The sequence below is a fragment of the Platalea leucorodia genome, assembly GCF_965183815.1.
Source record: "Platalea leucorodia genome assembly, chromosome: 4".
NCBI classification, from domain to species: domain Eukaryota; kingdom Metazoa; phylum Chordata; class Aves; order Pelecaniformes; family Threskiornithidae; genus Platalea; species Platalea leucorodia.
This window is the reverse complement of record NC_138826.1, coordinates 16,578,591-16,590,537: the sequence shown is the minus strand read 5'-3', so window position 1 is coordinate 16,590,537 and position 11,947 is coordinate 16,578,591. Positions and strand designations below refer to the sequence as shown.

General features: G+C 55.9%; 1 protein-coding gene across 1 annotated transcript; it reads right to left on the bottom strand.

Moving 5' to 3' along the window:
• Positions 1–1,346: 1,346 nt before the first annotated feature.
• On the bottom strand, positions 1,347–11,026 carry LOC309588927 (uncharacterized protein; the record flags this gene model as incomplete). Its single annotated transcript, XM_082308739.1, has 4 exons — positions 1,347–5,982; positions 7,797–7,817; positions 8,525–8,790; positions 10,943–11,026. The coding sequence occupies 4 exons, from the start codon at positions 11,024–11,026 to the stop codon at positions 1,497–1,499; spliced, it is 4,857 nt and encodes a 1,618-aa protein (XP_082164865.1). The 3' UTR covers positions 1,347–1,496.
• Positions 11,027–11,947: the final 921 nt, after the last annotated feature.

Here is an 11,947-nt window from a genome sequence, read left to right as displayed (position 1 = left end):
TCTCAGGCATCACTGCTTTCTGCACGGGAGGAGGCTTGCACCGGGATTTGTGCAAACAGACTTCGTGCAGCAACACGAAAGTGAAGCCGTGGAGATGCAATGGCTGAGCAGGGTCCTTTCCCCGAGCGTGGACCGCGGCAGTCCCTTCTCAGCCACTGAGCATCCCTGCCCGGCACAGCCACGCACCCTGTGCACTTCTAGCAGGTTTTTCTCAGAGGTGCTAGGCACCGTGACGCTGTTCTGCCACTGCAGACCCCCAGTTGGCTTTTAAACATGCTGCAGAGGCTTGCAGGGGAGCCCTGCAAAGGTGTTGTGAAGGACAGGGCAGAGGCTTGGCCGCTTTCAGACTCCACAGCACCAGACATAGGCAAGGACAAACCAACCGCACCTCGCTAGTAAAAGAATGAAATGTAAATTACAGTAAAAAATAAACTTAAGTCAGTCCCTTCTCTCAACCCTATTCCAACTGCAAATCCTGGCTTAGGAGGGTGCTAGGCAAGACGTCCACAAGAGCATAGGGTGAAGGCCAGGTCTCCCCTGCTGCAGAGCACCAACATCAGAAGGAGCTCGAGCCCGTAAAAAGGGAGAGATTCAACTTTCAGCGAAGCGCTGCAGAAACTGCTTTGCCATCAGAGACTACAGAAATCACCACGAGTGCAGCAAAATGGGAGAAGGAGGTCTGTCCAAAAGCAGGGCATGGCAGGACCGCTTCATCCCTGAAGCCAGCAAGAAATAAAGACGGATACAGCCCAGCGCGCCCGCCCGGCAGCAGTGGATGCGGCAGCCTGGTACCCGCAGCATCTCCCCCGCCGCCTCCGCCTGAGCAGGAGCTCCCCACCCCAGGGGCTGTGCAACAGGGGAGCAAGGCAGCCATCAGCAGTACACACACCAGTAGCTAATTAATACTTTTATGCAGGTAACAGTATGGGACACCAGCAGCTGCTACTAATGAACTGACGAAGGACAAATTCGCCTTTCTCTCCCTCAGTGATGGGAAATGGTTTTGGTTTTGCTTTAAATGCCACTAAAGACAGACAGAAGGAGGACTCTGAAGGAAAGGGAAACGTTTGCGTGCACCCAAAGGCTGCCGAAAGCTACTTCATGTGCACGAAGGTGGTTTTCTTTCTGCTACAGTACAAGTGCTTGTGCCTCAAGTATAAAACGCAAGCCTCCAAATCACACAGACGAGCTTCTTATTTTTATTTTTAAAGTGATAAATAAGGCACTGTACTTTTAACTAAAACTGCCTGGTTCCAAGTTTAAAAAAAAAACCCAAGGAACGTTCAAACTGCAGAAACTTCCTTCTGAACAGCAGAGCCAGACAGGCCGACCTCTTCTCTGTCCGAGACCCATCTGCTGATGCCTAAAATCACGGGCGTTATCCTTTAACTGCGGATTTTTAAAGGCTTGCTACAGCTTATAAAAGCAGCTTTAGTTAATGCATGGTAAAGGGTTACTACTATACATCAGTTTTGTACATGGCTACCGGTTCTTTGCTATTTCGGATCCAGTCGTGAGCGCTTGCTGTGTGAACAGTCCACTTTTGCCCTCAGCTTCCTCTTGCCCTGTGACCCGCTGCTCTCCTGCATCTTCTTCATGGACCTCGTCAGGGTCTTCCCACTGCTGGGCTTCTTGTTGGCCATCTTCTGCGACCGCGTGGAAGACTCCCCCAGGGGCTTCTGCTTTGGGGACTTGGCCAGCTCCTCGTGGCTGGGGAGCAGCACGGCCCGTCTGCTCGTGTTCTCCTTGCCCTTCCGCATGGGGAGCCGCACCTTCTCCAGCTGCCTTTTCGGGGCTCTCTTCTCTTTCAAAGACATTTTTCTAGCCAGCTTATTGCTCCTCTCCATGGCAGCCTGCTTTCGGGTGGCGGGAGCTTTTGTGCTGACTTCCGAATGCTTTATTTTACTGGCCTTCTTGGCAGGCAGCTTGTCCTTGGTGGAGGAGCCGGACCGCTCCTGGGTGCTCCCGCTCTCCTTCAGCATCCTCTTCTTCCTGCTGAGCTGGAGATCCGCTTTGGGGAAGGGGTCCTCCTGGGACCGGCTCTTCCCCTTCCGCCCCTTCCCCGTCCCATCCACTGACGGAGACTTAGCAGGAAAGGCGTCTGCTTTGATCTGCAAGGCCAACTTTGGAGACATCAGTGGGTTGATGCACACGCTTTTCCTGCTCTGCTTGCTCTCCAGGGATGGGTGGTCCCCTGGGCCGTCGCTCTTCTTCTCTGCCTTCACCACGCGGTGCTGGGCTCGCAGCTTGCCCCGCAGGTTGGAGTACTTGCGCAGGATCCTGGTGCTGGCTTGCGTGGGCAAGCTGGGGGTAGGCTGGATGGTTTTGTCTTCACTCAGGTCCTCGGCGCCAGCGTCGGTGGGAGACAGCTGGCTAGGAGTGGTGGCTTCTTCAGCCTCTGCTTTATCAGCGTTCTCCCGAATTTTGGCCCAAAGCTTTTGGTTCTTCAGGTTATTCCGAGCCGGGGTAGTGGCGGCAAACTTCTTGAGGTGTTTTTTCAAACGTTCAGCTTGCAGTGAGCTGGGGTAGAGACTGGAAGAGGAATATTTCTGCATGGGGACTTTGATGGGGGGGATCTCCCCTGGGAGACGGGTGTTGAGTTTCTTCACGATCACTAGAGACCTGGTTTCGGTTGTCTCCAGAAACCACTGGCAGATGTCAGACAGCTTAAAGGCCTTCATAAACAGCATCTGGACAGGAGAAAGTTTCTGCACTTCCAGTGAGCCTCTACTTTTCCGTGTCCTCTTCTTGCTTTTCCAAATCTCTTTCAGCTTGTCGGCTTTGTTCTTTACCTTGGGGGTTGGCTGCATCTCCTTCTCCAGCTGAATCCAGCCCTTCTGAACTTTCATGTACTGGGTGTTGAACTCAGCAATGAGTTCCTGGTTCTCCTCTTCAGCACACCACTCCATGAACTTTGGTTTGCTGTCAGCCATGTCTATGTCCTCCAATGCCGAGGAGTCGTCATTCCCTGAACTGCATTCGTCCCTTAGTTTGGGGATCGCTTGCAAAGACTCCTTCCCTGGTGTACTCTTTTTTGCAGTGTCTACGGATATGGGCGTGTGTCTTAAGTTATAAAACTGCAGGGCGACCTTTTTATGCTTCGCAGCCTTTGCTGGAAGATGCTTGCTTCCACCTCTGCTGCTGGGACATGGAGACGAATTGGCCACCGGCTCATAGCTCTCCAGCTTGCCTGTGTCCATAGCACTGTTGGAGCTCTCCTCGTACTTTGTGCTGGCATCGCCTGGTTTCACATCCACTTGCTCGGCATCATTTGCAGGCATGCTGCTCTCCTCTGGAGCGAGGAGAATGCTTTGCCTCTCGGAATCAGCCCGAACACTGATTTCCAGCATCTCACCTGGTTGACTTTGGCTGCCATTAGCAGCGGGGTCGTCTTTAGAGGAATTTTCTCCCTCTGCCGCAGTCTCTTTTGCTAAGATGCTTTTATAGGTTTGTCTGGTAGTGACACCATTCTCCTCGCCTGGCCGCTGCTCAGCAATGCTCTCTGGAGCCTGGCTGGTGCCCAGCCCCTCGCTGGTTTTGAGCAGCACATTGGGGAAGCAGTCGTTTGGGAAGTGCACGGACGCTGCCCCATCCAGGTGCACTTCCCTCTTGAACCTCTTAGCGCCAGGGCTCTTGGAGAGTTTGATCTGAAGGCAAGGAAGCTGCACAGAGCTGGAAGAAGCAGTGTCCTCAGCACTGCCCTCGGCAGGTGACTGGGATTGCTGGCTTCGGAGACGCCGGTCCGATGCCACAAGCACTCTCCTGCCTTTCTTTCGCTTCTTGTCTAGGCTGTCTTTGGAAGAGACAGAGTCTTTCCCTGCAGTGTCTGAGCCATCGGGTTCAGGCGGCGTTTCCCCTTCAATGGGCTCTTTTTCACCTTCTGGGCTGTTATTCGGCACTGCCTCCCCTTCCAAGATTTCGGGGAGGGCTGTGCTGGCCGGGACAGCCTCCTCTTGCTCAAGGGAGCCGTCACCCACCATGCCCGATAATTCGGCTTCTGTTTCAGCATCAATGCTTTTGTTCACATCCACACACTGCAAGGTGGCAGGGGGCTCTGGGGGGCTCCCCCCGTCCACGGTGGCAGGGGGCTCATCAGGAACCTGCTGGCCTGGAGAGCACGGGGAGGGCTCTGCCGGACACAGCCCGCAGGGCTCCGCATCGCCCGCGCCTGGAAGCTGGGCAGGATCCCTGGCGCCATCATGGGCCAGGGGTGCTGTGTCCGCAGCAGCGGAGGGCTGCAAGGGGGACTTTGGCTCCGGGCTGGCGGGGAGGTCCGGATCAGTTTGTACATCGGAGCCTGGGCAACCTTTCTCCCCGCCAGGTGCTTCTGAGACGGGAAGGGCAGCAAAATCGGCAGCCTGCCCACTGCTGCTGCCATCCTCCGGAGGAGCCTCCCAGGGGACGGTGCCTCCCGCTCTCGTCCCCCCTCCTTCGGCAGGAGGGGAGCCGGGGGGCGGCGAGCCGGCTGAGCTGTCCTCTTTCTGGGGGCTGGGTGGAGCAGAGAGGGAGAAGAAGGGCACGGCTATGGCGGCTTCCCTCGACCGCAGCGCCCGGGTATCCCGGGGCTGCATGGAGCCCGGTTCAGCTCTCATTTCTCGGCTGGTTGGTCCCCCTTTAGCCAGGAGCCTCAGGGAAACCCTCTTCTCGCCTTCCCTTTCTGCCCCCGCAGACCCTCCCACCGAGAGCACCAGGGGCGGCTTAGCGCTTACGAGGGTCTCTGTTCGCAGTGCCGGGTTGCTCCCCCTCTCCTCCGCCCGGGAGCTCTTAACCAGCGTGCGGACAGTCGGGAGCTCGCAGCACTCCCCGTTGAAGTAGTACCCCCGCGTGCTCTTCCTTGCCGTCTTGCGGGACGACACCGACCGCTGGCTCTCGAAATGGCACTCGGTGATGGGCTGGCTGATGTAGACCACATCGCACTGGTTGTCGTAGTCGTTGATCCTCAGCCCCGACGCCTTCTTGCTCTTCCGAGTGGATCTGAGGGCGGCTGCCTTGGCGCGGGGGTGCCCGCCGGGGGTCCGGTGGGCGGCTGGCGCGGCGCCGGCGGGCAGCCAGCCCTCTTTGGACTTGTCGAGCGGGCCCTTGTCGGCCGGGTGCAGGTGGCAGCCTGCCTTGCCCTTCGCCACGGTGTGCAGGTGGTTTTCTTGCTTTGGTCTTGCATCTTGTTCTTTTGCATCTAAGTCCTGGTGCAAAGATGCTTTCGAGCTGCATTGCAAAGTGTTCTCTTTGTCGGCTCTGCGAGGGGGGGTCACCGCAAAGCCGGGATCCCAGGACTCTTCTGGCAGAGCTCTGAAAGAGCTCTTTTGGGACCCCAGACAGCTGTCTAAGCTGTCCTCACTGCCGTTCACATTTGCCACTTTGACCGAGATATAACCTTCCACGAGAGTCTTACCTGCTAGGTGCTCTTTATTGTCCTCACACTTTCTGACACCGGCTTCTTGCTCGTGTCCAGCAGCTTGCTGCCCTTCCAGGCTCTTTGCGGCATGATGGAAATTCAAAGAGGCAGAGTTCAACGTGCTGAGGTATCCTTGGGTGGAGCTATCCTTTGGACTAGCAGAACGAAGCCTGGTGACGGGGAGCTCGGAGAAGTCCCTTCTCAAAGCAGGACTGGAGCTCTCTGCTCTGTCCAGAGACTTCAGCTCTGCCGGCTGCTTCGGGGCTTGTCCTGTAACATGCAGGGGGCCATCAGACCCCGACTGTCCTGGGTCTGAGGAATAAGGGGGCTTTGATTCAGTACAAGTAGCACCCTTATCCTGATTTTCAGTGCTTCGCTGGCTACAACCAGAGCCACAAGTAGAGGCCTCCATGCTCTCGGATTCAGACAACTGCTGGCCTTCAGAATCTGGTTGTACTTCAGTGTATATGTCGTTTAGCACACGAATGAATTGCTTCTGGTGATGTGTACAGAGTCTGACCATAAACTTTTCCAGTGGAGACTTCGGCTGATTGTTAGAGTCTATTGCTATTGTCTCTGCTGCATCCTCACTAGAGAGACAAAGAAAGAAGCAATCAGTAACATGTCCCAGGGAATAAATGTTTATGCTGCAAAACAGGAATAACCCTTCTCCTCCCACTCAGGCATACTGCTTGCCTGACCTCCAGGTGAGATCAAGCACCCTGCTGTCGCGGGGCTGGCAGGTGTCCCTTCAGTCCCCAGCACGCACACCTATGTATGCATACTGCTGGCAGGACACGGACTGCGCTTTTGTTTGTCTCCCACTGCCAGAGCACCCATAATTACACTTCTGCCTAGGACATCCTGGTGTGTAGGCACCACGTGACACGTTCAAAGCAAACCTAAATTTCCCAGTGAGAATCAGATTTAGTATCTGCACAGTGCTGGGTGTAGAAGGCCCAGCACTTCTGGGACCCACCAGGACGACTGCACACCTCTGCATGCTCGACCTGCACAGCCAGGCTGGGTGGGAGCAGAGCAGCGTCCCAGCTAGGCAGCCAGATGCCAGAAGTCTTGAACTACTGGAAGTCTTCAAATTCTGCTTACATCTTGGTGGCAGAAGATGGGTCTAGGGCAAACTGAGCAGATCTGAGCCTCCTCTGCAAACGGTGCAGAACTTTTGGCGAGCTCCCAGCCTGCAGGACGTACGGGCAGCAATGCACCCTTGCGCAGTGCGGTGCCTTGCCATTTGCGCTGACCTTTGATTTACTGCCATTTAATAAAGTGGCTCTGCAGCTGATGGGTTGACTGTCAGCGTGCAGTGGTGGCTCAGGAAAGCGTGCTTCCACAGCGCAGGATCACTGCCACTAGCTGCCTCTCCAACCAAGGCGATTATCATTTACCTGCTTGGCAGAGGCAATTAATTAGGACTTATTGGTGGAGAGGTTCAGGGGTAATTACCCAGTGTTTGCATGAACTTGTTAGAAGTGCAACGCCAGGCACTGTTATGGAGACCGTATCTGTTCCCAACGGCAGCACAGGCAATTCCCACCCCGTCCCTGCCACGCCGAGGGGGCTGCGCGCCTTGGCACCCACGCTGTTTGGCACAGGATCTTTGCCAGCAACGGCGGGTTGCTCTGCACTTTGCACCTCCTGGCCTTGTACCAGAGGAGTGAAAGTCGTTTCCCCCCGCTACAGCCTTGCTCTCCCCTCCCCCAGCATCGGACACCGACCTCGCTCACTTGGCTGGGTCAAGGGGGGCAACGCTTATCACCGGGTTCGAGGCCAGGGTGGGGAAAAGCAGCTTTATCTAGAGTGAATTTTCCCTCCCAATGCTGCCAAGCGGACAGGTAGGAAGAGCCCCGGGTCGGAGGAGCCATCAGTGGAGAGGAGGAGGAGGGAAAGCCGGGGACCGGAGCTGGCCACGCTCGGTGGCAGCCGGCGTGCCGGAGCTGGCCCCGGGCAGCCCTCACCTGCTGCTTACTTACTGCTTGCTGGCTGCTTGCTTTGAACTGACAAGCGCCAGGGAGGCACCTCCAGCAACCCGCTTCCCCCGGCGCCTGGCGTCCGCTCCCAAACTCGGCAAAGGGCAGGGAAAGGCGCCCGGGGGCCGCTTTGGGCACCGGGCTGGCCAGGTGGCACCCAGTCTCCTCTTCACCCAGAAAAACTCGGCTGCAGCCAAGCCTGCCGTGCGCATCTGCTAGCCAGCCCTTTGCTTTCCAGTTTGCCCAAATTTTTAAGCATAACAAGGCTTTGCCTCTCAATAACAGCCACTCAGTTTCCTTAAAGGCTTCTCGGGCAAGGTTCTCCCAAAACCGCCCGGAAAGGCTGAGTGAGCTCAGCTCGCCAAATGTGCTCCAGCACCTCCAGAACGTACTCCCGGCGTTAGCAATAAACAACGTACCTCGAGACTGCTTTACTACACCTGGGCGAGAAAAACGCCCACCAGCAACCGTTTCGACTGGTTCTACCTGGTGATTCGATGACTTTCAATTTGCAATGCCTGGGATTAATTTAAATAAAAATGCTCAGGTACAACCTGGCCCCTCTCCAGAGCCCTGCATGGGAAGGGTTATGTCAGCCAGGATCTCTTACACAGCCCAGCTCCTCCCCTTGCCCTGCTGAATAACAAAGGGGATAAAAACCCTTTCGCCCCCCCTGCAAGAGGAGGGTTTGGAGCAGGAGGCTTTGCGAAGAGGCAGAGCTCAGCACAACTTTTTTTCCACCTTTGCTAAGAGGGCGGTTGCTTTCCTCTTACCTGCTCGCAAGCCCAGCTCCTAAGAGCGGCAGCCATCTTCCCCCAGCGAGCCTGAATTTATAACGGCGGCAGCAGAGGTGTGGCCCTGCCCCGGCCCACCCCGCCGCCACGCTCCCCGGGCAGCCTCGGGAAGAGGTTACGGTGGCAAAACAGCCAAATCCCTCCTTGCTGGGGCACCTTCGGGTGCTACACACAAATGGCTGCAAAGGAAGAGCCCATGGCATAGGTGAAGTGGTTGCTTGGGTGGGCGGCGAGGAAGAAAAGGCGAGATACCGGCTGGGCGATGCCTGGCGAGGGAGGAGATTGTGGGTCTGTGTACGGAGTCCCTAGTTTGGGAGAAGGGACCAAAGTGGCCGGGCATGGTCCTTCCTCGCCTTGCAGCAGCGATGCTGAACACAGCCAGCCGCAGGTCGTGCCTGCTTTGCACAGACTTGCGGGGCTGGAAAAGACCCACGTCCTGCTCGTATGGCGGAGGAGACTGGTGCTGCCTGGTCTTAAAGGTTCCCAGTGGCATTTCTGCCTTGCCTTCACCTAGTTTCTTTCTCTGAAGTGTGACTGAGGCCATGGTGCTCATTTTCACCTTATCATCTGCCCCACTGTACTCCAAGGAGTCAATCTGAGATACACACAGCTTGTCAAGCTGTAAATTTAAAAAAACAGAGATAAATCTTTTTCCTGCTTCATAAAGGAATTAAATCCATTCAGCCTCAGTGCCCTTTGTCCTTAGAAGACCCATCTCACGCTCAGCGACACAGTTCACCTGCTTCTGCGGGTGCGTTGCATGCAGGGTCCTCTGCTTTCACATCCCTTTGGCTCAAAGATAGGCTGCAACTTCTCGCCTTGAGCTCATCTGCTCTTCCCCAGCCCACTCCTGTTTGGGTGCTGCAGGCGGTATCCCCTTTTTCTCAGTTTCAAAGGATAAGCTTGAGGCAGAGCTCTCCCTGCCACCTGCAGCCAGGCTCTGAGCACGGCTGGGTCCCACCTCGGCCCCTCCTCTCCCCGTCCCCCCGAGGTGCTGAGCCGCAGCCTGTGCCTCTCCATCCCCAGATCTCCCAGGCACAGCTCTGTACTCCCTGGAACCTGCTAATCTGTGCGCCTTGGTACCTGGCCCGCATTTCCCACCATTCCTGTCTGTTCTGGCTATTACTACTAAATAAAACATGCCCATGGCCATTCTCTCGCCCGGCGGCCAATGGACGCCAAGATTGCCCACGTCCTCCCTACTTAAGGCAGTTTCGGAGAAGAGCTTGTTTCATGCTCAGGTGTAACAGAAGAGTTTATTTCAAGTGCCCCATGGCTTCAGGCAGGGTTGCTTATGGACTGTGTGAACTGTTGCAGAGAAACTATTTATTTCCGTGGCTTATCAGAGAGGAGAGGAGAGGTGAGCTTATTGCAGAGCTGAAGTGCCTTCCCTGGGGAAGGTGCTGGCTACTAACAGGTTCCTCAGCCCTGCTGGCAAAGGTGCAGCAGGAACTGAAGACCGACTGGCTAACGCAGAGGATGGGAATTGGGAACATGGTTTTAAACAGGAGGAAAAACAGTTCTCGGGAGGCAGACACCCCTGTCTCTGAAGAGCCTCCCTTTCGGGAGGCACAGGTCAGCCCGGCAGAAGCTGCTGGGCTCAGCAGACAAGCAAGGGAGCCGAGGGCTGCCCGTACCCTGTGCAGCCTTCTCCTCAGCGCCTGTGCTCGCCCCTTCCCATGGGGCTTGGTCCGAGGCTCTCTTAGCTCTGGGTGTGCACGAGGAATGTGTCATCTCTCTCAAAGGCTGGGGAAGCCACAAGCCTACTGCAGCTCTGTGGCCAGGAGAGGCGACTTACTGGGGACCCTCTATCCCTACAGCCAAGCCGCAAGCGCAGTCACAACCCCATAGGGGGTACCCAGAAGGATTCACTGCGATGGGAGAGACAACCCGCCTGCCAGTGAGCTTTCCCACAGAGCCTGGGAGATGGCAGGTCTGCCCTTTCTGGCCGCCAGCCTTGAAAGCTGCCTACACAAGGCTGCAGTTGCTGGGGGCTCCAGCGCCCTGCTTCCAGCCCACTGCACGTGTCGCCCCGTGCCAGCAGAAGACACCCCAGCATCCCAAGCAAATCTTATCACCTGAGCCCCTCACTACCTCCTGGCCCTTCTAGCTTTCCCAGGGCAGCCCTGTTCTCTCCTCCTTCCCCGCCTGCCGCAGAAGGTGTCAGAGGCATCAAGGGGCAGGGGCTGTCAGAGACACAAACGGAGCTGTTGCTACGCAACCCTGGCGGTGCAGCAATTAACGCTGGGGAAAACGTGCTGTGCTCTAAAGCTATTTGCATAGCTGCGTGCTGCAATACATTTGTTTGCATTGTGCCTCTACTGTTTAGTGGAGTTTGAAGTCAACCCTCCCCCAGCTCTTGCTGGGGGGGGACCCGGGGCTTTCAACAAAGGCCACGCGGTTGGGGATGATGGGGCTGGGGGAAGGCAGGGGTTTGTCTGTCTGTAACACCTATAGACTGCACAGGTATAGGATTTACAGTATGGGGGGGAGAGGACAAGTTATCTGAATTTCATCCTGTGCAGCCCAAGGAGCTTTGCCCACCTTGCGAAGCCAGCTCCTGCCGTGCCCCTGACCCACTGGTGGGGTTGCCACATCTCCCCTTTTCCGTGTGCACCGGGGTGACACTGTGCTCATTCTGCTTGTGAACATGAGAAACAGAGCTTTACGGGCAGCCCAGCCTGCCTGTGATTCAAGAGTGTATTTTAGGGGGGAGCAAAGGGGAGCAGAAAGAGAGGGAGAAAGAAATCAGCTGGTTCATACCAACCTACCTGGGACGGCGGTCTCCGAAAACCTGCTGATTGCCAACCGCAATCTTCTGGTTTGCCCACCCCAAGTTTCTCACTATTGAACATGCAGCCTGTGCCCTTTTTGCGTTTCTTTTTTTAGCCCTTGAACATCGGTTTGATTGGTTATAAGTTTACAGGTATGTTTTGTACCTCAGAGGCACAAAAAGCAGCAGCAGAACAAAAGTTCAAGGCTAAGTGTTTCTGTTCCTTTCAGACCACTCTAAGCACCAGGATTATAGTTCTGTAAAAGAAACAAAACATAGCTATAAACTTATAAAATCCAATTTAGTATTTTTACGGGGATGACCTCTCCCCTCCCTCTCCTGCTGCCACACAGCTGACTCTGTGCCAGTCGGCGGAGCGCTGCCTCGCACCACCCAAAACTAGAGGTACCACTGGAGTACCCCACCAAGCCAAAGGGTGCCTTGGAAACCTGGGTAAAAGCGGAGATTTGAGAAACATGGATGACTAAGAAGAAAGCCTAACTTGGGAGCGATGCTCTCCATCAGCCGAACTCAAAGCACTGACCATGCCCACTTTGACACAAGGTCGGAGGCAGCGTGTCTCGCTGCCCTCGGGCGGCAGCTCCAGCCCTGCTGGCTTCAGCCACTTCATTTATTTTTCAGGGCGAGTGGAAATGCCATTTTGAGGGATCGCAAAGGAGGAGCAGCCTCTTAAAAGGAGCTTGCTCACCGCTGGCAGTCAGGTGAGCTGACCCCAGCCCCAGGGGCGTTGTGAATCCTTCGTGTTAAATGTGTGCTTGAAAGCAGCTGTGGCTGTGGGTTGCCAAAGGTGGGCTCGCTTTCCCCAGTGCTGGGGGGGCTGCATACAGAGCCACACGAGGGTCTTGCGCAGCGGATGGGGGAAATGAGTTCTTTGCCAGCCCCGGTTCAGCTTGCTGGAGTGGCTGTGCAAAAGCAAACACTGGCAGGGAAAGGCACGGGACCGAGGCAGGAGGTGGCACTGCGTCTTTCAGCAGCAGCCCAC